Below are 26,724 nucleotides of genomic sequence, written 5' to 3' on the forward strand. Positions count from 1 at the left end.
ATAAACACGAATGAAGCACATATGTATAGCTGTGCTTGTCTGAGTTTGAACCCGACATCATCGGTTGAGATGCACGCGTTCTAACCACTGGACCATCTCGGCTCTTGAACATTCATAAATGTTTTTCTATTGTGGTAGATTGATTGTTATTTAAAATTAAATATAATTGTTTTAGAGGTTAACCTACTTCCTACTTCTGGTTCTAAAAATATATTAAATAATTATAATAATTTTATTAGTATTCTACATCCATACTCCTGTACTTTACGTATGGATAACAGTTAACTCAGGCTGTCGAAAGTGTAATGTATAATAGTTCAATAAAACAACATAATACCAGTCTTAATTTATTAAAAAATATTTCGATAATTTATTACTAAGCCAGCTAGTCGAATATCACATCAGAATTATTTAATTTTCTACAATGATAACAAATTGAAGTGATATGTACCAATATAATAAATCGAATTGTCTAAGACTTGTTTTTTTTATATATATTTGTTTGTGAACTTGCAACAATCCAATATCATAAAGCTTAAAACGTTTTAAAATAATACCATAATTAAAAATATAAATAAAATAGTAAACTTCATTTTTTTTAATTACTTTCCAAATTGCCAGTTCACACACTGTCACAAAATTAAAAACTCCAAAATATGAAATAAACGTGTTATAAAATATTCGAAATTTCAAATGAACCGTTTGATTTTGTGTCATGGACAGAAAAATTATAGAACATTAAAAAAGAAAAGAAAAGAAAAATAGAAGAGTATAGATAAAAAGAAAGCGTCAATTAGTATTTTTAATCTGTCAGAAGTTAATATTGAATTATTAATATATATGTTCTAAGGCAGTATTTTCTTATTTCTTGTCACTTCTATCACACGTTGAAATAAAGAAAGTATACACGTTTCAAATAGTTTTTATACCTTATACCTAAAACTTCATATTTTGTAATTATTTTTTCTTATTCAGAGAATTTCATTCATTAAAAAAAAAACAATAATTTTATTAGCCTATATATAACGCAATAAATCTAGATAATTAAAAACACACTAATTCATTGTTCCCTAATTTTATTGCTACAATTTTTTTTTAATTTTTAAAATTTATTTAAGGACTTCGTAGGTGAGAAATGTTTTTTTTTTTTGTTGAATATTGGCAGAGATCTGAAAATATAATCGTTAGACAAGGTATTTTAATTATTCAAAGCAAATCTTCAGATTCCAGTCAATATATCATTTTTGATACGATTTTCGTGATTTCGTAGACTTTCCATTACCGCCTCTTAGATGTCAAAGAAGTCAACGACAGATACTGAAAAAACAAAAAAAAAAACATAAATTATTTGTCTTAACCGCTGTCAAAGCTGAAATAACCTCGCTGTCTTTAGAACTAATGACACATTTAAAAAAAAATGGTGGAAACCTACAATATTCCTGACTACTATAGGGTACGAATTACATATGTATATCTATACATATAATAAAATTGGGGTGTCTGTTTGTAATATTAAAATAGCCCTTTTTTACTCAAAGCATATGTATGTATACACGGTACATGTACCAAAACAACATTTTTACAATCTTTGTCGATCTGTCTGTCTGTTTGTTCCGGCTAATCCCTGAAACGAATCGACCGATTTTGATGGGACTTTCACTGGCAGATAACTGATAAAATAGAGAGTAACTTAGGGTACAATAATACTTTTTTTTGTTATATGTAAAGGCGTATAAGGTCGCGCGCACAGCGAGTTATATATACACAGGGATGTTACCTGTTTGGTCTATCAGTCGACAGACTTCCGGCAATTGGGGCATGTCTGTTGCTCCTGCAACCATGGCAAGATGCACTTGGTGTGGAAGTTGTGCGTGCAGGGCAGCGACATGATCTCCTGGTCGCGGAGGATCACTTCGAAGCAGATGGAGCACTCCTCGAGGGTCCATGAGCGCTCGCGGCTTGAAAACACACACTCATAAGTCAGTTACATGAACAACAATAGCCTGTCAATTCCCACTGCTGGGCTAAAGGCCTCCTCTCCCTTTGAGGAGGTTTGTAACATATTCCACCACGCTGTTCCAATGCGGGTTGGTGGAATGCACACGTGGCAGAATTTCTATGAAATTTGTCACATGCAGGTTTCCTCACGATGTTTTCCTTTACCGCTGAGCACGAGATGAATTATAAAGACAAATTAAACACATGAATCAGCGGTGCTTGCCTGGGTTTGAACCCGCATTCATCGGTTAAGATGCACGCGTTCTAACCACTGGGCCATCTCGACCCTCAGTTACATGAACATTGAAAACATTTTCACCTGGAACCAATGATGTTATAGTAAACAGATATGTCATTAACGCGCAAAAAGTATAGACTTGAAAACGTCCTAATTGGGACGTTTGCCTTTAGTCGTTTTCATCATAATTTTGCCAGTAATACGTTATAATACATCATAATTACGTAGTAACACGTTTTGCGTAATTAAAACATCTAGTTATCCCTTTTTCTTATTGTTTTTATCAAGCTATCCTTTTTACTTGTAACGAAATGTAAAATAAACGGTCCCCGGCGCGGCACACTCTTTTCTGTTGTTTAGTATGGGTATAACATATCTGTTTATTAGAATACCATTGCCTGGAACATGATTTTTATATTCACTGGATGGCAAGGGAAACCTCTGCTTACCAACGCGTGGACTACCGTCGAATAGTAATTAATAATAATAATAAATATCGAACCAAATCACATACATTACTCTGATCCCAATACAAGTACCTGAAGCACTTATGGAAAATCAGAAGTAACGGTACCACAAACACCCAGACCAAAGACAACATGGAAAACCCGGGACCTCGGAGTGGCGTACCTATAAAGACCGGTGTACACACTACTCGACCACGGAGGTCGTTAATTTTTAATATAGTTCGCGTTTAATAGGTGCTTACTAGCTTTTTTTACGGTGGAAAAGTGGGGGGTAAGTGGGTCTCCCCGGTGTCCTGAACGAAGCGTCCTGGTACGCAATACCTGCGTACTTTTCGGCGGTTTTATTGAATTTGCCGATGCCACATCTAAGTTGTGTCGTACTATACGTATCTACACTTCAAATTATAAACAGCTACTGCTGTCATTCCAAAAGAAATAGGAATAAAGGTAAACAAATCTTAGATTAACATATTACATGCGATTTCCTAATAACCCAGCTATGTTATACTACAAACAGTTCTTGATTAATATATATTTACTTATAATACAACACTATTCTAATTAACTACTTATATCAACTTTAATTTTACTTCAAAGTTTCGAAAACAGCGTCATCAACGTTTAAGACGGGCGCCATTTTGAATGTCACAGATTAATCAAACTCTCGACCAATGACATCGCGTCAATTTGCTGTCAAAATTTGGCTTTTCTCCTGTTATGGTTGGAATAAGACTACACCAGGCTAGCGTCCGGCTCCGCTCTTCCCAACACCTCTTAGTATTGCATAAAGAGCCAATAGCTTATGTTTACCAGAGTTGAAATCGGGATGATATTGCCGATTTGATATGACATGATACCCGCTGTTAATCTTCCATTTGTGGGAATAAGTTACCTTTAAACTTCAACCTTTCTTATTTATCTATACTAATATCATAAAAAGGAAAGCTTTGATTATTGTTTTCTAATGAATGGGCTCAAAAACTACTGGACCCATTTAAAATATTCTTTCACCGTTCGAAAGCTACCCACGAGTAACATGGGCTACATTTATGCAAAACTCAAACTCAAATTGCTTTAATCAATATAGAATTACACTTCCTTATTGATAGTCAATTGAAACAGTACCACCGGTTCGCAACAGAACACCCTGACCTGAGAAGAACCGGCGAAAGAAACTCAGCGGGTTTTTTTATTTAATATCATAATTAAGGTTTTATTTTAATAAATAGCCAGAAAATGAAATTACTAGAAAAGATAAGGAATCCTTACTAAAACTTAATGAAAAAAAAAAACTTATGTCCCCTCTTGCGAAGCTGGGACGATCCGTTGGTATACAAACATAAAAAAAAAATACAGACGAATTGATATACGGCGGATTTGTATACGGCTAAGAAAGTAAAGTTTTATAAATCGTCGCGTTAAATATACAGGAAATGAATTCGCCTCAAACAATCAAGGCTGCGTTCATTGAACTCTGTTATTTACGCGCCTTTACAACAAGCTGTTTCTTGCTTCTGTTCCTGATATACAAGACCAGATCGCCAATACCAACTAGACATAACATTAATTAAATGATTAATTTTAATAATTTCACCCTTTTTTTCTCGCTGGAAAAACACGTTACTCGCTTCCCCCACGTGATGGAAAGGGGGGGAAGGAACTCCCCGGTGCCCTGGACGCCGAGAGCGCCCAGGTCCACCAGGTTTACCAACTAAAAAACCAGCGGTACCCTCACCGTCTTTCGGCGGGCGCCATGGGATCACTTACAATTGCTACCGTGACGTTAATAATTTCACCTTTAATTTGTCTTTATTATTCATCTCGCGCTCGGCGGTGAAGGAAAACATCGTGAGGAAACCTGCATGTGACAAATTTCATAGAAGTTCTGCCACATGTGTATTCCACCAACCTACATTGGAACAGCGTGGTGGAATATGTTCCAAAACCTTCTCCTCAAAGGAAGAGGAGGCCTTTAGCCCAGCAGTGGGAATTTACAGGCTGTTGTTGTTGTTATTGTTTGTTGCAGTGATTGTATAGATAAGCCACAATTTAGCTCTTACTTGGTGAAGGAAAACATCGCAAGGAAACCTGCATGAGGGCAATTTCAATGAAATTATTCCACGTGTGTTTCCATCGACCAGTTCAACGTGATCAGACAGAAAGATAAACGAGAGGAACTTTCATTTAACAATATATATTGGGATTACAAAGATAGTCATAATACCACCAAAGACATGTACTAACACAATATCTAAGTTATTAAGACACACATATAAAAAAAATAAAAAATCACACTCATGCAATTTATACAAAACAATCACAAACACAAATTTAGTAGTTATTTTCGGCTTGGAAATTTTAATACGTCTAATTGTTTTATGATGTCAGTAGGCGGATTATCAAATAGTCCACCTGATAGTAAGTGGTCACCACCGGCCATAGAAAAGAGCCGAGATGCCCCAGTGGTTAGAACGCGTGCATCTTAACCGATGTTCAACCAGGCAAACACCACTATATATGTATATGCTTAATTCGTGTTTATAATTCATCTCTTGCTCGGTGGTGAAGGAAAACATCGTTGGGAAACCTACATGTGACTAATTTCATTGAAATTCTGCCACATGCATTCCACCAACCCGCATTGGAACAACGTGGTGGAATATGTTCCAAGCCCTCTTCTTAATGGGAGAGGAGGCCATTAGCCCAGAAGTGGGAAATTTAAAGGCAGTTACATACCGGCCATAGACCTTGGGAACTAAGATGTTATGTCCCTTGAGCCTGTACAAACTCACTCACCTTTCAATCCGGAACACAACAATACTGAGTACTGTTGTTTGGCGGTAAAATAACTGATGAGTTAGGTACCTACCCAGACGGACTTGCACAAAGCCCTACCACCAACTAATCTGTTACCTATATACCAAGTCGTCTTTACTTGGAGTCAAAGCCGGTATATTAATGACTACCTTATTTATTTAAGTGGAACACATTACTGACTTTGACTAACGTCTAACTGACGCGTTTATCTAGTGGCTAAATAAAGTCACAGATTTCGTTTCTGGATTCAAACTTCAAATAAAATAATTATTGAAGCTTTTCGATCAAATAATTCTATGTAATAGCGATGAGTCTGGATGTTACAAGTACGTACACTCCTGTGCTTCAGTACGCCATAAAGCTGTAGCTTCCACGCTTGAACTATCCGCCCGGGTTTTTGGCAAACGAGCAGGAGGCTCACCTGATGGAAAGCGACTACCACCGCACGTGGACATCTGATACACAGGGGGCTTGCAGGTGCGTTACCGGCCTTTAAGGGAGGAGTACGCTCTTTTCTTGAAGGTTCCCAAGTCGTATCGATTCCCAGGGTACTGGGACCCCCCCTAGTCCCTGCGGCGCCTATTGAGGCGGGGGAGAAGGTGTGCGTGCGTTCTCCTTCTCCCCGGTCGTCTTCTGCGGAGCGAGTCAGCGGCGGCATTCCCTTCCCGCTCCGTGGCTTCCTTCTGCGACATGACACTTTCGCAGAAGGAGCGCATCTCTGACCAGCACATCTCGCTACCGAGCATGGGCAGAATAATGCACCTGTGTTGTCAGCTGCTCTCCCTTAAGTTTACCTACTGTGGTCGAACGTTCCCTGGACTATGTTAATCATAGTCAAAATCGTAGAGCACAATTTGACAATCGAACGGTTGTCTTTAGTACGGGATAAAGGCGCAAGTTTAACTAATATATACTATTTGACTAAACATATTCGATCTCTTTCTTACTCATAGAGTTAAAAAGGCTAGCAATTCAAACCTTTATGCCAAATTATTTGTTATTTAATTAGTATTACAAAATACATCCATTCGTTTTATTAGTTAACTAACATTAGTTGATTACATTCTAATTATATTGTTATTGAAATATTCCAATGGAAGGCCTAAAGATAAACAAATATAAACATAAACACAAAGCTTGATAATAACTCGGTAAAATTATGCCCTAGAAAACATTCCTTACTAATAATATCTTAGTTTGACCAATAGGCTACTTGACGATGCGAAAAATAAAGTGTCAATTATTGTAATCAGCATATATTATGACTTTAAAAATGGTTATTTATTAACCTAAGTTGAAATAATACTTAATTCATTCAAAAATCCATAAATAAAAATGCATTCTTTTAAACGTTTGTCACGTGACACAAAACGCTCCCGATTGGCCGGGATTATGATGAAGTCACTTGCTTGTAAACCTTGCTCGCCTTCTATATGTACCACAGATTAAAATACAGGCAAGTGACGTCACCGATCCCATTGCAGCGCCATATTGTCCAAGTACTTTTCGCGCACTATTTAAATATGGAACTTTTAACTAGAAATAAAAAAATCAACATTTACTGGGTTCCTTAACCTCTACTAAATAATATAAAATGGATTTTAAAAACCAGTCAAATAGCCTATTTAAGTTAAAGTCTATCTACCTGCCATTGGAATGGACTAGCAATACAAATAATCATTCATATATAATAAATAATTATATCTTACAATGCTTCATTATCGCGTGGGTTTGATTGACTATTTCTGCAATCATAATTAATATTAATTTAATATAAATATATGTATATTCCATATTATATGTTGATAATTGGAATATAACTACTATAGGTTTAGAATGTAAATTAAAATGGAAAAGAAACGAGGAAGACATCTTAAATGCTATTTATGGACAATGACTGTTTAATTTTAGTGAAAGTTATTTTATGCATTATAACATAGTATGTAAATCTGTTCGCTGAGAGTATGCATTCCTTATGTTTCAATGACTGAAGATCTGTTTGTTAATCTGGGTTGGAACTCATTTAGATATTCTAGCAATCAAAAGCAATACCAAATATTGTTCGGTTTGATTTGAAGAGCCAGGAACAGGTGTCTTTGTACCCAAGGTTGGTATAGTATATGTGCAGTGCAAAATGGTTAAGATATCTTATAGTGCAAACGACTTTAGGTGGTGACCACATACCATCAGGCTACCCTTTTTCCAATCCATATTTTATGATAATTAAAAGTAATCTTATACTCTACATATAGTTTACTTATTGTATATATGTTACCTATTGTTTAATTTTATTTTAAATAAATAATGTCAACTGTTTCATCAAGATCAATGTCAAGAATGCATAGTGGGCTCTAATTGTCAAAACAATTGTAGTATTATTTACAGTAATTGAAACTTTTTAACGAGACAAACTAATTCTGTATTAAAAAATCCCAATTTAAATGAGCAGTAGTTATATTTTCATTACCTCTGATCCCTCTGTTGTGACCTAAGTAAGTTGCGAGTGAAATTTTCTATGTAACTCCTTGATAATGGTTGTTCATAGCTCGGATAATCTAAGGATGTAGTTACATCCCACTCAGAGAGTTCAGAGTCGTTAAATTCATTGCTTGTGTTGAACATGTGGTCGGATTCATCACTGTCATCATAAGACATACTTCTAGAGGCATCTGAGTCGGATTGACTGTAACTACTTTCGCTCTCCGTGAAGCTTGAATCGTTACTTTCAAAGGTTCCATTGTGTGATTCATTATTATTAACACATTTACAAGTAAAACTGTCTTCGAGTATGCTGGTGTCAGTTGTACTGTGTTCCGAGAGAGTCGTATATGAATCGTCCGATACATATATAGGTTCCTCACGTACATGCCTTATATAATAATAATGATGATGATATGTAAAAAAAATAACGACCATGAAATTGTGACCATGTTATACGGAGCGTAAAACATAAGAATAAAAAAAAATTGTAGAATTAATGAACATGATGATTAATTTTATTATACAATAAATAAATGATATAAAGTAGGAAATCTACTTACTTAACTAAAAGGAGCCTTGAAAGAATTTTAATGAAGAAATTGTTAAATAAAACAGGTTTTAATGCGTGCGGATTACGAAATAGGAAATTAAGGTTTATACATGCGTGACATTTGTTACATTTAAAAAATATATGAACTATACTTAATTATAATAATCGAAAAATTTAACATTATTTTACAAATGAATTTTCTATTAGCGAACTATTTAAAGGGCATGACGTATTATTATAAAATTAGCTACTTACAATGTGTGGGGAGATTCGCACGTCCAGCCCTGTGCGGTAGAGCCCGCGGCTGTTGGATTTTCTGTTCTTTTGTTGATGAAGTAATACAAGGCAGCCCCAAGACCGACGCCTATAGCTGCGGCGACGGCGAAGCCCGTACCAAGTCCACCTTTCTCTTTTTCCTTATCCTCTTCACGAAAACTCATTGTTATAATATTATTTTTTTAATTGCGTTATAATCTCTGAATACCTCCGTGATAGGATTGAAAATATTTTCTCAATGTTTATTTTTGACGTTGCTACATGTTGCCATCACTAAAAATTAAACGTATTCAAATACAAATTTATATTGCTTTAACGTCTATTATAGTTTTTATATTTAATAATTCTTTTCTATTTACCATAGAAAAGTATATTGCATGCTACGCAAATAAAATAGATGACGTTATCGTAATTGTAATATTAAATCTCGTACTTTTTTCTTATGACAATAGCAATACCGGCAATTCTGTGAAAAATGTTGCCTTTAAATGGGGAATTACGCAGTTAAAAATCAATTACATCATGCAAAAGTGTAAATTCCCTCTCATACCGTGCTAGTGTATTAGTGAGTATCTGTACGCGTATTGTAAGCTCCTTCACTTTATTTGTTAGTTACTAAGATACAAAAATAACCTTCTTAGTGAGTGTACCTACTTGGTGAAAACATATGTAAGAGCTCAATTATAATTTCACGCTACGCTTTCATTTCATATGATTTGATTCGATAAGATTAACATTGTGATATAATCTGTTCTAATATTCATTTAATTTCGATAAGACAAAGAAAGATATTGTAATGGTATCAGAAGTTAGTCTTCATTTTTTTATCGTTTTCAGCCCTCAGGTAAGTACCGAATATAAAAATTTTGTTTTTTTTTTTATATTTTGATTAGTTACTCATTTTAAAAAAAGAACATTGTTTCTGCGTTTACTTTGTTGATGATAGCTCATTACTTTTTAAAGTTCACAGGAAACAGGCTAATTATGACGATATAAACAAATTGTTAACACTAACATATAGTTTAGAAAATATAATTTAACTACTATTTTAATTACCGAATTTAAAAAACCATACAGTTGAATTGATAACCTCTTCCTTTTTAAAGAAGAAAGAAAAAGAAAAAAACAGGGAAAATTTAACAAGACAAGTTAACTTAAAATATTATCCCTACATAGTATAAAACAAGGTCGCTTTCTCTGTCCCTAAATCCCTATGTATGCTTAAATCTTTAAAACTACGGATTTAAATATGGTTTTTTTTTAATAGATAGAGTGATTCAAGAGAAAGGTTTTTGTATACATATGTTTTTGTAGACAGTATCAAGTCATTTCATTAGTTTGGAATGGCAAAATAAAATAACTTTATTTCTTTACAATACCCCGCAATAGAAAACAATTATCCAATTGTTTTCTAATGACAGCTCAATCATTTTTGAAATAAGAAATAGTGTTATACCCACAGTACATATGTATTATCTATGGTTATATATATGCCAGTACTAAATGCTAACAATAGTACAAAAGCAGATGATTAGATATTCTCTACTACATTTAGTATCAGCATTGCGAAGACGGGAAGGAATATCGCTAGTACGTGATAAATATTAAACATGGAGGAAGAGGTCGGCCTATTCTTATTTTTTCTTATTTGAATGATCTCAAATTATATATTAGTCTGATATTTCCGCTTGTCTAAGCAACTACGCTGTCCTTCTTAAGGTCAGCTCGTGCGGTGGTGTCAGCTTTTGGCTGACTTGGTTTTATAGGATAATATACTGGGTCAATCAAGGAACTCGTATCGCTTCTTTCTTTTGATTGTTTAGGCGCGGGCCCGTGGCTGACACCGGCTCCAAATATAACAATAATTGTACTAAGTTACAGGGTTATTGGTAATTCGACGTATATCCGCTAGGAGGTGATAGGGGTGACTATTTGCAATAATTTTCAACTTCATATGCATAATCCAAAAGTGAACCATTTTTGAGTTATTACGTTTTTTAGATTTTTTCTTCAAAAATTTATTTAGAAACAAATATCAATAAAAATCTATTTTTTTTGTCTGATTTATAAAAACGAATAAACACTGCATATTTTTCAATATTTAAACAATCATTATCGGCCCAAATTTAACAATGGGAGACGGAAACCGATATTCCCTCAAAAATGCCTTATAAACTAAAAAATCATAATGAAATGTGTTCTGCAGATTATTTTTAAAAAATAATCGTTTTCTTAGCTTTCCAAAAATACATATATAAAAAATAAAGAATTTATTTAAAAGCAGCCGATATGAATTACCAAATACCAATAACCCTGTATAATCGTACGTCAACTTCTAAGTAGTCTTATGTTTTTCATTTCATTTCACCTAGGAGGACTCTAAAAATATTTTGAATACGCAATTATTAATGTTGTCTTAAATTTTCGCGATTATTACATATTGAAATAAAACTAGTTATAACGGATTTGAATCGCGTATATTAATTATTTTTGACATCCCGACGTTTCGAGCACTTTACAGCGTTCATGGTCACGGGTAGACTGACTACCCGTTATAACTAGTTTAATTTCTACGCCATTATTATTTTTTTACTTTTTAGTGCATATTCTTTTGTTTTAGAATAGTGTAATTTTGTTAAATTTTTTTATTTATTTACATTACAGATCTGAAATGTCGCTGTTTGTTCATGGAGTGTCGATCGGGATTGCCGTAGCGGTCACATTGGCCGTCGTGATGTTCGAGTTTTGGCAGGATCGGAACGTGCCGGAACCTCAGGAGGCGCGTGGAAGACGTCCACCGAGGAGAAATTGAAATGGAATAGTACCACGAGAATTAAGAGCTTTATTTCTGGTGGTAAGCTGAAATTTCCTTAAATGGTAAATCTATACCTCGATTCATCGATTTGCCAATTTAATTTCTAGACAACAATTTCTAATAAAAAGCCACAAAATATGTTTCTCGGCAAAAAAGCGTGTTGCTTTCTTGTAATTCTTATCATATTAAATTTTAGAACTTTTTCATTCCCACAAAAACTCTGTCAGCCGTTATGATAACGTCATATTGGTAAAAACAGCAGTCGTGTGTGTTTGATCGGCTCATTCAAGAAAATCCCGCCAAAATGGGTCTAGCCGAAACAGACAGACAAAAATTATAAAAAATGTAATTTCGGTATGTGTTCTGTGTAGACATATGCATTTAATAAAAAGCGGTTATTTTAGTACAATAAAGTTTAATGAATACGTTTTTCAGTGGACGTACGTTCAGTGGTAAATTTTAATAATTAATTAAAACTCACTTTAATACTTTATACAAGTAGGCTTTTACAAGCACTTTTGAATGGTCACAATGATGTTCTAGTAAACAGATATGTCATTGACGCGCAAAAAGTGAAGACTAGAAAACATCCTAATTGGGACGTTTTCCTTTAGTCGTTTTCATCATAATTATGCCAGTAATACGTTATAATACATCATAATTATGTAGTAATACGTTTTGCGTAATTAAAATTTCTAGATATCCCTTTTACTTATTGTTTTTTATCAAGCTATCCTTTTTACTTGTAACGAAATGTAAAATAAACGGTCCCCGGCGCGGCACACTTTTTTTTGTTGTTTAGTATGGGTATAACATATCTGTTTATTAGAATATCATTGAATGGTCATTTAACAACTATATTAAGCGAAGCTACCACCGGTTCGGAAAGTAGATTCCACCGAGAAGTACCGGCAAGTAACTCAGCTACTCTTTTTCAATATATCATAAAAATGTATATAATATATCCTGCCTGGAAGTCTAGAAGTATTAGTGCCACACATTTTATCCTCTTTATAATCTTCAATAATATGTTATTTTAATTAAAAGATTTCGAATACTTGTTGCAAATAACAGGAGAGTAGGTATGTTGAAATACCAACTCAAGACCTTTTTAAATAAACAAAAGTGTTTTTTTTCTTTTCAGATGGTGCATAATCGAGCAATAACGTAACTACGATTATTTTATATTCGATTCGATTAATGTAATATGAATTATTTTTGCATATTAAATTATGTAATGTAATCGGTCTTTTAATCTTATTTAAACTATAATATATTCAGCCTGTAATAAGAAAATACAAACCACTATGTCACTGCATATAAACGACCTCCATGGTCGAGTGGTGTGTACACCGGTTTTCATGGGTACGCCACTCCGATGTCCCGGGTTCGATTCCCGGCCGAGTCGATGTAGAAAATTCATTAGTTTTCTATGTTGTCTTGGGTCTGGGTGTCTGTGGTACCGTCGTTGTTTCTGATTTCCATAACACAAGTGCTTAAGAAACTTACATTGGGATCATAGTAATGTATGTGATGTTGTCCCATATTTATTATTATTATTAAAATCTTCGAAAATATTCATTTAAATTATATACTCTAAAGCGTCATATTGATCTATATTACACGTATTTAAAGTGGGATGCAGTCGAATTGGCTGACACAACTAGGGAATTACTACTCTCACACTGAAAAGGCAGCTATGCTAGCGCATTCCGTCCTGTATGTCAGTTACGGAGGCCCGATCTCCTCCCCCTAAAAACATATTGTCTGTAGATTGTGATTACACTAACCCAGGAAGGTACCATTAGTGACCTGGAGAATCCCTCTCTGGGCGTCTATGCTCAGGACGTAAATTTTAAAATTTAAATTAACATCTTGTAAATTTCCCACTGCTAGGTTAAGGCCTCCTCTTCCATTAAAAAGAGGGTTTGGAAGATGTTCCACCACGCTCTTCCAATGCGGGTTGATGGAATGCTCATGTGACAGAATTTCGATGAAATTAGACACATGCAGGTTTCCTTACGATGTTTTCCTTCAACGCCGAGCTCGAGATGAATTATAAACACAAATTAAGCACATATATATAGTGGTGCTTGCCTAGGTTTGAACCCGCAATCATCGGTTAAGATGCACGCCTTCTAACCACTGGGCCATCTCAGCTCAGGATGTACAGCACTTAAATAGGTATGCCCAGGCTGCCCTCCTAATAATCAATCCACTCACCTTGCGACGGCGAAATCGGCCTTGCTCTTTTTATTAAGACAGATATCCTCTCCTGCCGATACAACATATCTTTCTTATCCCAGGTACCAATCGGAACATTCATTTGTACAAAGAGCTAGGGTGTGCGTTTACGTCGGAAATTATATCTGCTCTCGAGATCTGGGCAGCCTTGAAGAGCTGGACCTATTTATTATCTGGATGCGTTTTGACTGCAACGACAAGACTCAAGTTTGTGCATTAACGGCTTAAAAAACTTCGTTTGCCGTACTCCACGATTTGAGAACATTCTGATAGCCACCACACCTAGTGTTGGAATACTTGGCATTGATATTTCAAGTCTCGTTCGATTTCGCGGTCAAATTGGCATCAAAAAATCTCGTTGTGCTAAGCAAGGTGACACAGTACTTTACGTCAGCCCATCGCCTAAGACAAGACGCAAATTCGGCCCCACATGGAGTACTACTTTCACCTTTGGGCGGGTGCTCCCCAGTACTAAGTTGACCATATCCACCATAGAGCGGCTCGAATTATCAATGAACAAGCCCTTTCCGATCTGCTTGATTCTTTGGCTTAGCGTAGGGATATTGGATCACTCTGCATCTTCCACCGATTTTTTCACAGGAATATTCCGATGAACTGTTTGGATTAATCCCGGCACGTTCGGAAATCTGTTTAACACGTTCAGTGCCAGCGACAAGCCTAGCGTGTTCATGCGAATTTCTATAGCCACGCCGCGAACACGCTAGGCTTGTTCTAAGAATTTCAGTGATATCTTAAAAACTAGGCTAAATTATTCATTCAAACTAATTGTGTGCAATCTTCAAGCGATAAGCTACTGAGTTTTTAAGTGGCCCCTTAAAAATAATATATTTTTTTTATTTTAGAAAAAAATGTCTTTTGTAATGCCGGCGACACGCTAGGCTTGTTCACTTATTAAGGATAATCATAGATTGTCAAACTGTTTTTTCAACAAACCACATTTTATTAATGGCTTATTACCAATTTGTTGACAATTGAACTAATTTTGTTATTGTTTTCTCAAATTTGAGGAACTTTGTTACATTTTTTTTGTACAAATATCTATTATTATAAAAATTTATACACCTTTGTAGTAAAACTATATAAGCCGTAATTCTGCCATTCCTATTTAATGACAAAGTTTATACTAAATTGTCTTACTTTGTGTTATGTTGATACTGATACTGATTATGTATTACAAGTACCTATATGTTAGTTCGATTAATCATTAACTACCACATACATACACCAAATATATAAAATCAAACACTAAATAAGGCTGATTTACCTTAAAAATGTAAACACATGTCAACTTCAAATTCGTGTTACAAGAATTGAAGTAATGAAACAATAAAACGAGTTTAGCTTACAAGAAGCTTGATTATTTATGTTTATTAATTATTACTTATTTAATTGTTCTTTATTATTATATCAAGACATGTGCACCGATTCGATATCCTATGACCTTTGAACATTTCTAGCAACTAATAAGAAAGTGAACGAAACAAGTGAGATAAAAATTGATTTTAGAAATTAATAAGTATGTATTTGAGAAAACAAAAAAAGAAGGTGGATTTTTATGGACACTTTATGAAGCGAAATTTAAACTCTGTTTTAATTTGTATTGAAAGTTCTATTTTATTTTATTTGATTATACCTTGCTAATTTCAAACTGACCCGCGTCCTTTGCAGGGATACAACAGTAGATAACAGGTAACAGTATATATCATGAACAATTTTTTTATTGAAATACGAACTAAATCATAACGCGATAAAAAGTATATATCAAATTCGACACCAATATAAATATGATATGTGGGAATTTATTAAAAAGTTTTACAACCACTGATTCATTATGATGTTTAGTTACCATAAAAGCGGTTTTTTGTCATAATTCCGGGATAAAACACTGACAACATCATTCTAAACACCTTAATTATTGCATAACACAAGAAATATTAACTAAAAAAGACCGTTTTAACAAAAAAATAATAATTTTTTTGTTCCTGTGCCAGTGGACACGCTACGCTTGTCCATACAATTTATCTTGCGATGCCGGGGACACGCTTAGCGTGTTCGCGGCATTATGTATGCCGGCATCGCTATAAGCATAGGAAAAATTTAGGTGGCAGTGAACGTGTTAAAGTTCCAAGTTTCACCCACCCCACCTAAATGTCCGAAAATCCAAGTGTGATTATTAAGACATTTTCTACCTCGCACAACCACTCTGTGGACCAACTTCCGCTGGCGGTTTTTCCGAACCGATTATATTAGGCATGTAACATACAGACATTATCCATAAATCACTCTTAAAAAGATGCTGGATTTATCTGAGAATTTAACACCACAGTTGAGTTAGTACGAGTCAGAATCTCCCGAGTATCATTTTGTTTACGAGCATGAATATAAATGAAACTCAACTAAAGTAGAACATTTTATTTATTAATATCTTCAAAGAAATATATACACGTGTAGCTCAACACTCGACGAAACCGCAGGCAAATCAAACAATCTATACAATAAAAAAAAAATGCAATGAAGACAATAACCTCACATCAAACATTCGTATTCGTATCCTCTTAATCTGGGTCACAAGCAAACCATCGCTGAGAAAGCTTGTATGTCACAGTGTCGTGAACGCTCTCTGAACGTATAGTACGACACAACTTGATGTACATCGCAAAATTCAATAAAACCGATCACTGCCGATTCACACAACCAATAGAAACAGCTCCCTATCGCGCCATTCGACGCTATTCGTCGCTATAGATTCCCGCGTCAGTTCTACCCGAGACAGCGAGTGCATGTAAATCGTCGTCAAATTAATGAATATATTAGGTCATATGATATTATGAGTTATTACGTTTGTGTAAAAATCATATTCACATAAGAAATACATGTTGATAATTTGGGATGGCGTACTTAATTCGGATGTGATCGGTTTTACGAATTTTGCCGATGCTACATCAAGTTGTGTCGTACTATACAGTGCTGTATAATCTGTGGTGCTATTACGGATATAGCATAGCAACTGTTGCTGTCAAATATTAACGATGGAGATTGATAAATATTGCAGTCGATAAATCAGTATTATGGACTACGCCCGGCTTCGCGAGGGTGTAATATTGACACTAAATATACTAAGGTATTTGTTTATTACGACATCGCATTAGAAACTTCTTAAATTGACAGGATTCTTTACTATATTGTCCATGTTTGTATACAAAAAACCTCTCGAATCACTGTATCTATTAAAAAAAACCGCATCAAAATCCGTTGCCTAATTTTAAAGATCTAATCATACATAGGGACAGACAGCTGTAACCGACTTTTTTTTTTATTATGTAATGATTAGGCTGCAGCATAAGTCCATAATACAGATTTATATATAATTTTATTTTATTTTATATCGATCAGCGATAAATATTTGATAGCGACAGTTGTGCGTTAACCGTGTTAGAACTAGCATGCACTGGTAACTTTTGTCACGGTGACTGTTTCGTCACTCTTATCGAGTCCCTGAATATGTACAGATGCAGACACAAATGTCACGTCGTAACGTGCGCGCACCTCCATACATATTCACGGACTCGACAAGAGTGACGCAACAGTCACCGTGACAAAAGTTACCAGTGCGCGCTAGTTCTTAGTCTCACTGGATTGGTTTGAAATATCGACGCCATTTTGAAACGTCAACCGATCTGTCAGCTGTCAGTTTTAGGTTGTAAATATTGGTTGTTACTATTACACTGTCAATATCATTTACAAATTTCGTTAAACAACTATCCATCTTTATAACATGATTTATTGCATTAGATAGAACAAATATAGTGTTTAACTTTACTGTGCTGTTATTTATATGTTAGCAACACTAAAACAGACAGCGACGGCCATATAACGATAAATTCTGACACATTTACTTTGTTTAGATCTCAGATTATAAAACATGGAGCTCTCGAAACAATGAATAAAGTAACAAATGCGAATAAAAATTCCCAGTAATTTATACGGTAATTAAATATTTGTTAATACGCCATTTTTTTTTAATTTCGACATATTTGCACAGATTATTTTGCCTATCACGTGCACGTCATAATAACTGTCAACGTCAACAAACATAGGCGTCTTTTCGCACTACTAGGAATTTGCATTCACAATAATGTTCAGTACTCCATTTGACTTTTGTTTTGTAAACCGAGCTTAATATATTGGGTACAAACTAGGTCGTCAATTAATTTCAATATTTTTTTTTGTATGACAACACTGAAGGTATGACTGTTTCGTATTGGCTTAAAAACTTTTTCGTTCTGTGCTAAATTTTTAGGGACAAAAGCTACTAATTTTATTATTGCTTGTTTCCGTTCTTCTTTCTTAAGCCGTTGTAAGGTTTCCTTTCAAAAATATTTGTAAAGTTTCTAATAGCCATGAAGCCAAACCAACTTTATCACAAAATTTTAATGCCCAGATCTGATGCTCCATAATCGTATTGATTTATAACATGACATAGTACATAAATAACGTTAAAAATACGTTATAAGCGAGGATATTTCAACTGTTTTTTTTTTTATTTTTTTTTTATTAAAACTCGATAAAGTACGCGAAAGAGTCAGCACATACAGCCAATATAATAACAGATCTAAGACTTCAGCTTATGACATCACTTAGATAAAGAGTTACAATCAATTTTAAAATGTATTATTTCATATTTTATAATCGTTTGCAATAACTAGGTAACATACATAAGTAATCACATTTCCTTTATCTAAGCACTAATATATTTTTTCGTAGGTCGAAAATCTACAATATTTAATAATGAAGTTGTCTCAAAAATTTTAAAGTAAAGCAAACATTAGCCGCTTTCGAATTTCGATTAACTGAAACACTAATACAATGTAACAATAAATTCCAAAGCTAGATCCACACTTGCGAGATTAAATCGGAAGTCTCGTCGCGGATAAGTTTTAAAATTTTTATACTCACTCTCATAAACATATTTATCGAAAACGATTATAGGATTCCAGTCAGTCCTTTTCACGGGCACCAAGCGTGATTAAACCGGGTTAAATTAAGTCCCCAGATTAAAATTAATTCTGCTCCTATATCAAAAGTTGACACCAAAAGTACGGAAATGTAGGTTGTCTCATCAACTCCATAAGGTCCTATCAACTTAAACAATAATTAACAGCCTTCGTTACATATATACAACAGTAGGAAATAATTGTAACATACAATTTCTGTAACAATATATGTGACGGAAGGGATCAAGTGAGGTTTTTTTTATACAATTTTCGAATAGTCTCATGGCGTAAACGTTTGACATAGAAGCAAATATACAATTTAAAAAAAAAAGCCCATTGTTTAAAAAAAAAGAACTTTTCTTACAAGTCAGCGAGCACGGTTTTGCAAATTTACATCTGTATGTAATTTTTTCATATTTTAAAATGTATTATTAATGGCACTATATTTTTGTATCTTTTACAACATTTACGAATTTGAAATAAAAAAAAATAAAAACCCTAATGTACATAAGTCATAAGTTTACGACACCGTCTCGCTAAATAGACTTTAAACATCTTAACTAATCGACTATAAGTCGTTCGAACAATTAAAGGATACACAACTTAAATATAAACTATCTTTAAAAGCCACTGCCGTTTTTCAAATATCATCGCTGGTATCATTTTAAATATGGAACGAATTGCGCGGGAAAATTTGACATAAATGACTTTAATATTCTTATTTTTTTTTTGGAAATCATGAATTTTTGCAGAGCAAAGGTCGATGATCTAAATACATTGGCACTAGCTACATATATTAATATGCGAATGCCTTATGTAGTTGAAAAAATTGTGTTTAATTTTCACACCCATTGAAAAACTATTTTTTATCAAATAAATCTTGATTTAAAAAAAAATTATTAAGTAAATACAAAGATTATCACACGTTAAACATTAATCTGTAATCGAGTCTGTTATTATTGTTTAAACAAAAAGAATAATTAAATATAAATCATTTATGCAATATCTTAAAGACATACCACGCTGTTCCATATTTAAAAAAAAAAACCTGCATAATGTCACATTTGAGAAGTTTGCATTTTTCGCGCCATAGCACATCACAGACTATATAGTATCGGTTTAACGAAATATTGCTATTTATACATTCTAAACGTACCATTTTATGTACTCTATAATTTCAGTTTTTAAAATCGTATCTTAAGAGTTAAAGGTACAAATGTTGGCGTCATTAAAAAGAAAAAATACTATTAATTTTTTTAATTCCAGATTTAAATGTAATTTTTTTTATTAAATTAAATTATATTTGGCGCATTTTTCCTTCAGGATCATCAGTCCTGTACATAAAAAGCTTGAATCTGTATTGAGTGTATCATGCACCTATAGTCCCTCTAAATGAAGTCTTTTTTTTTAATAATCTTTTCATCTACCATTATTAATTATCGATAGTAGACAATGACTGTTTATTAACCTGTCGAATATTTAAATGACTTGTTTTACCATTAATGGACTACCCTTAAATTAGTTGCATAAATCCTATAGTTCAAACCTTAGCCATGTCTACTGATACAAGTTCGATTTTAAAAAAAAGTAGTATAATTACACAGTACGAGCTAATAGCTCTGTGTGTCACAGATTAGATTAAGACCTTAGAAATTATACGCTAAATTGGAGGAAAACGCATTATTATTATAAATGTATTAAATGCCATACATTAGTACCTTTACCCTATATATATTTATTCAAAAGCTGTATTTAAATTTCGAATACATTAAGGGAAATTTTCTCAACGATTCTCAACACAATTCAATAAATTACAAACGGTTTTTTTAACAATAAAATATAATCAGCTTGTTTCGTTTACATTAATCTTAATGCCATTTCTATGTTCTGAGATCTGTAATATATTCATTAGAGGCTCTATGAAGTACATCTTATATGTTTGTATGTCTGTGTGTGTATGATACGGGGCGGTCTACTCGCGTAGTTTGAGGGCGTGGTCCTTGATGGCGCCACCGTCGCCCTCGGACACAAAGCGTTTGCGACCTCTGCAAAAAAAAACGGACGAGTCTTATTATACAATAACAACGGACGGATTCTGATGCGGTTTTTTTATTAGATAGAGTGATTTTAGAGGATGGTTTTTGTATATAAAACATGGACAATATAGTAAATAAACATTTTAGAAATTTCTAATGTGATTTCGTAAATAAACAAATTCTGTAGTATATGTATTGTACCCGTGAAGCCGGGTCGGATTCCAAGTATTGTGTTAAAATAGTTAACAGCGAATAAATGAAGCGTTTAGTTATTTCCATCTAATTAGTTGAATATTAAACGCTTGTGAAGCTCAATGAACTAAAACAGTTCTAATTGCGTTGTAAATAAACATAACATTAATTAATGTGTGCTTCTCGTAATTGTTACTCCATGAATGACACATAGTTTGACGAATAAAATCATTAAAAAGTACTTCATAATGTTTCTAATGTAACCAGCATACAACAACAACAACAACATCCTGTAAATTTCCCACTGCTGGGCTAAGGCTTCCTTTGAAGAGAAGGTTTGGAACATATTCCACCACGCAGTTCCAATGCGATTTAGTGGAATGTACATGTGGAAGAATTTCGATGAAATTAGACACACGTAGGTTTCGTCACGATGTTTTCCTTCACCGCTGAGCACGAGATGCATTATAAACACAAATTAAGCACATGAATATTCAGCGGTGCTTGCCTGTGAAACCGCAATCATCGGTTAATATACAAGCATTCCAAATCCTGGGCCATCCGGGCTCATTTACCATACCAGAAATAAATTTTATTTATATGTACATACTATAAAAGAAAGGCTGCCTGCGTCATGTGCAACAGTACGCAGTATTGTTGTGTTCCGTTTAAAGGGTGAGTGAGCCAGTGTAACTACAGGCACAAGGGACATAACAACTTAGTCGCCAAGGTTGGTGGCGCAGTGACGATGTAAGGAATAGTTAATATTTCTTACAGCTTCATTGTCTATGGGTGATGGTGACCACTTACCATCAGGTGGCCCATATGCTCGTCCGCCAACCTATACCATAAAATAAAATAATATTAAATAAAAATGTGTCTGAGTGGACATGATAAAACCAAAAACTTTTTATTTTTTTTCTTTCTTGATTGGGTATTAAAGTTACATAGTTTAAATTTATATATTTATTGTAGTTTTTATTTATTGTTATTTGAAAGATCACTAGTCTCTTAAAGTGTACACGTGCATATGAATGCAATTTAACTGTGTACAGCCGTATTTTTTAGTGTAAATTTGATTGTTGTCTGTTTGTATACCTATAAATAACCAATACATATAATAAAATTAGAGTATCTGTTTGTAATATTAAAATAGCCATTTTTAGTCAATGCATATATATGTGTACACGGTACATATACCAATTACCAACATAACATTTTTTATAATTTCTGGCTGTCTGGCAACTGATATGATGAGGAGTAACTTAGGCTACAATAATTTTCTTTTTTGTCAAATTCAAACGCGTGCAAGGTTGCGGAACAACTAGTAAATAAATAAAAAATATCAAGCTGCCTACTGTCTACTAAGCTGCTGTTTTTCTGAGGTTCGGTTGGAGATCTATCGATTAGTTCTGCCCGGGATAGTTTGGGGTGTTCCACAGGGGTCTTAGACCAACGATGACACAAAATATTAGATCATTTGTGGTACAAAAGTATTTGAATGTGTGGTATGTATTTCAATAGCCATCATAAGCCCGGCCAATCAGGAGCGTTTTGTGTCATGTGACGTGACGTGTAGTTTGAAAAAAAAGCGCTTTTATTTTTAAATAAATTAAGTATTATTTTCAACTTTCGTTGATAAATAACCATTTTTAAACTGTCAAATAGCCTATTAGACCCCCTGAAGAACTACCATACTGGTACAAATGACCTGATATTTGTTATCGTCATCTCCCGGTCTATCTGTTTTATTTGATTTTATTTGGGAAACAAACAGTAATATGTTACTGTTATACACAAATATATGATTGAAAAGATAATATAGATACCAATTAAGTTTCCACTTACAAATAATACAGAATTAGAGTAATTTGAATACAATGATATGAATTTAATTAAATATATTAATTAACTGATCTAACCTAATATAAAATCTGAAGATAAAAGCATTTAATGGAAAAAAACAGTAATGTTAACAATCTTTTCTAGGTTTAATTCAGTGGTAAGTCAGCATCGTCGGTCGCCTGCAAGCTCTCTCGCCAGAAAAAAAAGTAATGTTAACAATCTGTTCTAGGTTTAATTCAGTGGTAAGTCAGCATCGTCGGTCGCCTGCAAGCTCTCTCGCCAGAAAAAAAAGTAATGTTAACAATCTGTTCTAGGTTTAATTCAGTGGTAAGTCAGCATCGTCGGTCGCCTGCAAGCTCTCTCGCCAGAAAAAAAAGTAATGTTAACAATCTGTTCTAGGTTTAATTCAGTGGTAAGTCAGCATCGTCGGTCGCCTGCAAGCTCTCTCGCCAGAAAAAAAAGTAATGTTAACAATCTGTTCTAGGTTTAATTCAGTGGTAAGTCAGCATCGTCGGTCGCCTGCAAGCTCTCTCGCCAGAAAAAAAAGTAATGTTAACAATCTGTTCTAGGTTTAATTCAGTGGTAAGTCAGCATCGTCGGTCGCCTGCAAGCTCTCTCGCCAGAAAAAAAAGTAATGTTAACAATCTGTTCTAGGTTTAATTCAGTGGTAAGTCAGCATCGTCGGTCGCCTGCAAGCTCTCTCGCCAGAAAAAAAAGTAATGTTAACAATCTGTTCTAGGTTTAATTCAGTGGTAAGTCAGCTTCGACTGCAAGCTCTCTCGCCAGCTCACCTGGTGGGCATGCGAGCCAGCACGCTGTCGGCGAGCCGGAAGCGCGCCGTACAGCGCTCAACAAAGCGGTCCAGCATGATGTAGGCCAGTGGCACGTCCAGAACAATGTCAGACATGTCTTCCAGCACACGGAGGAAGCCCTGGGGACGACAATACATCATAGGAATAGTCTTTATCACATCATTATTCATCGCTACCATCCAAAAAAACCCAGAGAATATCGGTAACTTTTTGGGTGCAGTTTTAGAAGTTCTTTATCGGAGGTATAGGGTAGAGAAAAATATATACTAAAGGTACATTTAATGAAGTTAACTCTCTCGACTGCATAGAGTCAGTAACTCTTTTGTGGGGCAATGTATACGCTTCTACAACAGGATCCCAGAAAGCGTTCAAAATGCTTCTGTTGCCAAATTAAAAAAAATGTTAAGGAACGCTTGTGTGCAAAAGGTTACTATACAATTAGCGAGTTTATGTTTGATAGCACACCTTGGGAATGAAACGATCGCCTCCTGGCTATTTCTAATCATATACTACTATGTACCTTATAAATTTGACAAAAATAAAATAACAGAAAAAAAAGACCCGCTGAGTTTCTTTCGCCGGTTCTTCTCAGGTCAGGGTGTTCCTTTTTCCGAACCGGTGGTAGTGTTTATTTGACAATCAATAAGTAAGTGTAATGCTTCTATATTGAATAAAGGAATTTGAGTTTGAGTTTGAGTTTGAAGCTCCCAGTAAAGTAGAGTATAATATATATATATATATATATAGACTACCGCGTTTATCTACTGATTAGGTGGCCTGGTCCTTAATTGGTCCTGTCATAGATTGTTATTGGAACGACAAATAGCTCAGAGTCTAGAGGAGCATACTATGAAAAACATGTAGTTTTTGGTTCCGCAACGGAACTCATCTTAATCATGATTAATTTACCATCCCATTTGGTCGAGAAGGTACATTTGTGTTTGCATCACACTTGAACACAAAATGATATTGACAAATGACCGTTCAAACATAAGTAAAAAGTAAAGTAAAGTAACAGCCTGTAAATTACCCACTGCTGAGATAAGGCCTCCTCTTCCATTAAGGAGAGGGTTCGGAACATATTCCACCACGCTGTCCCAATGCGGGTTGGTGGAATACACATGTGGCAGAATTTCTGTGAAATCTGTCACATGCAGGTTTCCTCACGATGTTTTCCTTCACCGCTGAGCACGAGATGAATTATAAAGACAAATTAAGCACATAAATCAGCGGTGCTTGCCTGGGTTTGAACCCGCGATCATCGGTTAAGATGCACGCGTTCTAGCCACTGGGCCATCTCAGCTTCCGCTCAAATATAAGTCGATAAATTGGTGTAAAAGTGTAAATAATTCTCACCCTGTCCATTTGATCCGGCGTTACGATGACACATCTACGCAGCTCAGCGAGGAACGTGCAAAGTTGCTCTTCGACACTCGAGTTTATTGACTCCACTGCTAACAACACGGTCTGCGAATGAAAGTATTCATTTATTATACATTTTGAAACCCACAACGCCGCTACATAAAACCTTGTCTTTGCGAAACGTGACCCGCTGTTTATTTACAAACGAAAACCGATCCTATCTATCTGTAAATAGTGGTTAGATTTGATTATTTCGTTATATATTAATTCGCAATTTGAGGTATTTTGATGTAAACAATGTACCTATGCGTCTTAATAATGGATCTATATTATTTTTAGATGTGAAAGTAACTCGGTTAATCTTTCTGACGATCTCCGTGGTCGAGTAGTGTATACACCGGTTTTCATGGCTGCGCCAACCGAGGTCCCGAGTTCTATTCCCGGCCGCTTCGATGTTCATTAGTTTTCTATGTTGTCTTGGGTCTGGCTGTTTGTGGTACCGTCGTTACATCTGATTTTCCATAACACAAGCTCTTTAGCTACTTACATTGGGATCAGAGTAGTGTATGTGATGTTGTCCAATATTTATTTATTTAATATACATACCGAGATGGCCCAGTGGTTAGAACGCGTGCATACAAATCCAGGCAAGCACCACTGAATATTCATGTGCTTAATATGTGTAACAATTTAATTCGTGCTCGGCGGTGAAGGAAAACATCGTGAGGAAACCTTCACGTGACTGATTTCAACGAATTTCTGCCACGTGCGTATCCAGAAACCCACATTGGAGCGTGGTGTATGCTCCTAAACATTATCCTCAAAGGGAGACGAGGCCTTAGCCCAGCAGGCTGTTGAAACAACAACAACAACAACAGCCTGTAAATTCCCACTGCTGGGCTAAAGGCCTCTCCCTTTGAGGAGAAGGTTTGGAACATATTCTACCACGCTGTTCCAATGCGGATTAGTGGAATACACATGTGGCAGAATTTCTATGAAATTTGTCACATGCAGGTTTTCCTTCGCCGCTGAGCACAAGATTTATTTATTTATTTGAATGGCACATCAACAGTACATACATTAAACACTTAAAACTAAACATATAAAACTGACACTTATCTGATGTATGTACCAATTACAGACGTACACAGCACTGCTGAAGATTACTGTCTAGCTGGTTAATAATAATACTTAACTTTTGAGATTACAAAAATGTTACAAAAATAAAGATAAAGATAACAAAAGAATTTTCAAATACAAAAGAGATGAATTATAAACACAAATTAAGCACATGGATCAGCGGTGCTTTGGGTTTGAACCCGCAATCATCGGTTGAGATGCACGCGTTCTAACCACTCACAGCTGGCTGTTAGATCTAGGTTAGAGGATATATCTGTCTGTCTGTCCGTCCGTCCGTTAACCACTGGGCCATCTCGCCAAGCTGGCTGTTGACCTCATACATATACATATCTGTCTGTGTGTCCGTCCGTCCGTTACCTCGTAGATGACTGATGAATCAGCGGTGCTCGCCTGGGTTTGGACCCGCAATCATCGGTTAAGATGCACGCGTTCTAAC

General features: G+C 35.0%; 2 protein-coding genes and 1 long non-coding RNA gene across 4 annotated transcripts in view; 1 reads left to right on the plus strand and 2 right to left on the minus strand.

Moving 5' to 3' along the window:
* Positions 1 to 334: 334 nt before the first annotated feature.
* LOC124541558 (probable E3 ubiquitin-protein ligase RHY1A) lies at positions 335 to 9,113 on the minus strand. Of its 2 annotated transcripts, XM_047119477.1 has the most exons (4): positions 8,807 to 9,092; positions 7,230 to 7,265; positions 1,778 to 1,958; positions 335 to 1,317 (listed from the first exon to the last, which is right to left on the minus strand). In XM_047119477.1, exons 1-3 carry the CDS (start codon positions 8,989 to 8,991, stop codon positions 1,790 to 1,792), a joined length of 390 nt encoding a protein of 129 aa, XP_046975433.1. In that variant the 5' UTR covers positions 8,992 to 9,092; the 3' UTR covers positions 335 to 1,317; positions 1,778 to 1,789. The 2 variants fall into 2 exon arrangements, with proteins under 2 accessions (XP_046975433.1, XP_046975434.1); XM_047119478.1 differs by lacking the exon at positions 7,230 to 7,265 and having other exon boundaries at positions 8,807 to 9,113.
* A 169-nt stretch (positions 9,114 to 9,282) lies between these two features.
* On the plus strand, positions 9,283 to 12,885 carry LOC124541559. The gene is made up of 3 exons (XR_006967258.1): positions 9,283 to 9,496; positions 11,492 to 11,681; positions 12,787 to 12,885. It is a non-coding gene; the product is annotated as an uncharacterized LOC124541559 (long non-coding RNA).
* A 7,030-nt stretch (positions 12,886 to 19,915) lies between these two features.
* Positions 19,916 to 26,724, minus strand: part of LOC124541426 (programmed cell death protein 4) — a 33,574-nt gene continuing 26,765 nt past the window's right edge. Inside the window, exons 8-10 of the mRNA XM_047119295.1 lie at positions 25,143 to 25,253; positions 23,766 to 23,905; positions 19,916 to 20,946 (exon numbers count right to left, since the gene is read on the minus strand). Coding sequence (XP_046975251.1) covers positions 20,874 to 20,946; positions 23,766 to 23,905; positions 25,143 to 25,253 — 324 coding nt within the window. The 3' untranslated portion in view covers positions 19,916 to 20,873. The remainder of the gene's footprint in view (positions 20,947 to 23,765; positions 23,906 to 25,142; positions 25,254 to 26,724) is intronic.

This window comes from Vanessa cardui, chromosome 28 (assembly GCF_905220365.1).
Source record: "Vanessa cardui chromosome 28, ilVanCard2.1, whole genome shotgun sequence".
Classification (NCBI taxonomy): Eukaryota; Metazoa; Arthropoda; class Insecta; order Lepidoptera; family Nymphalidae; genus Vanessa; species Vanessa cardui.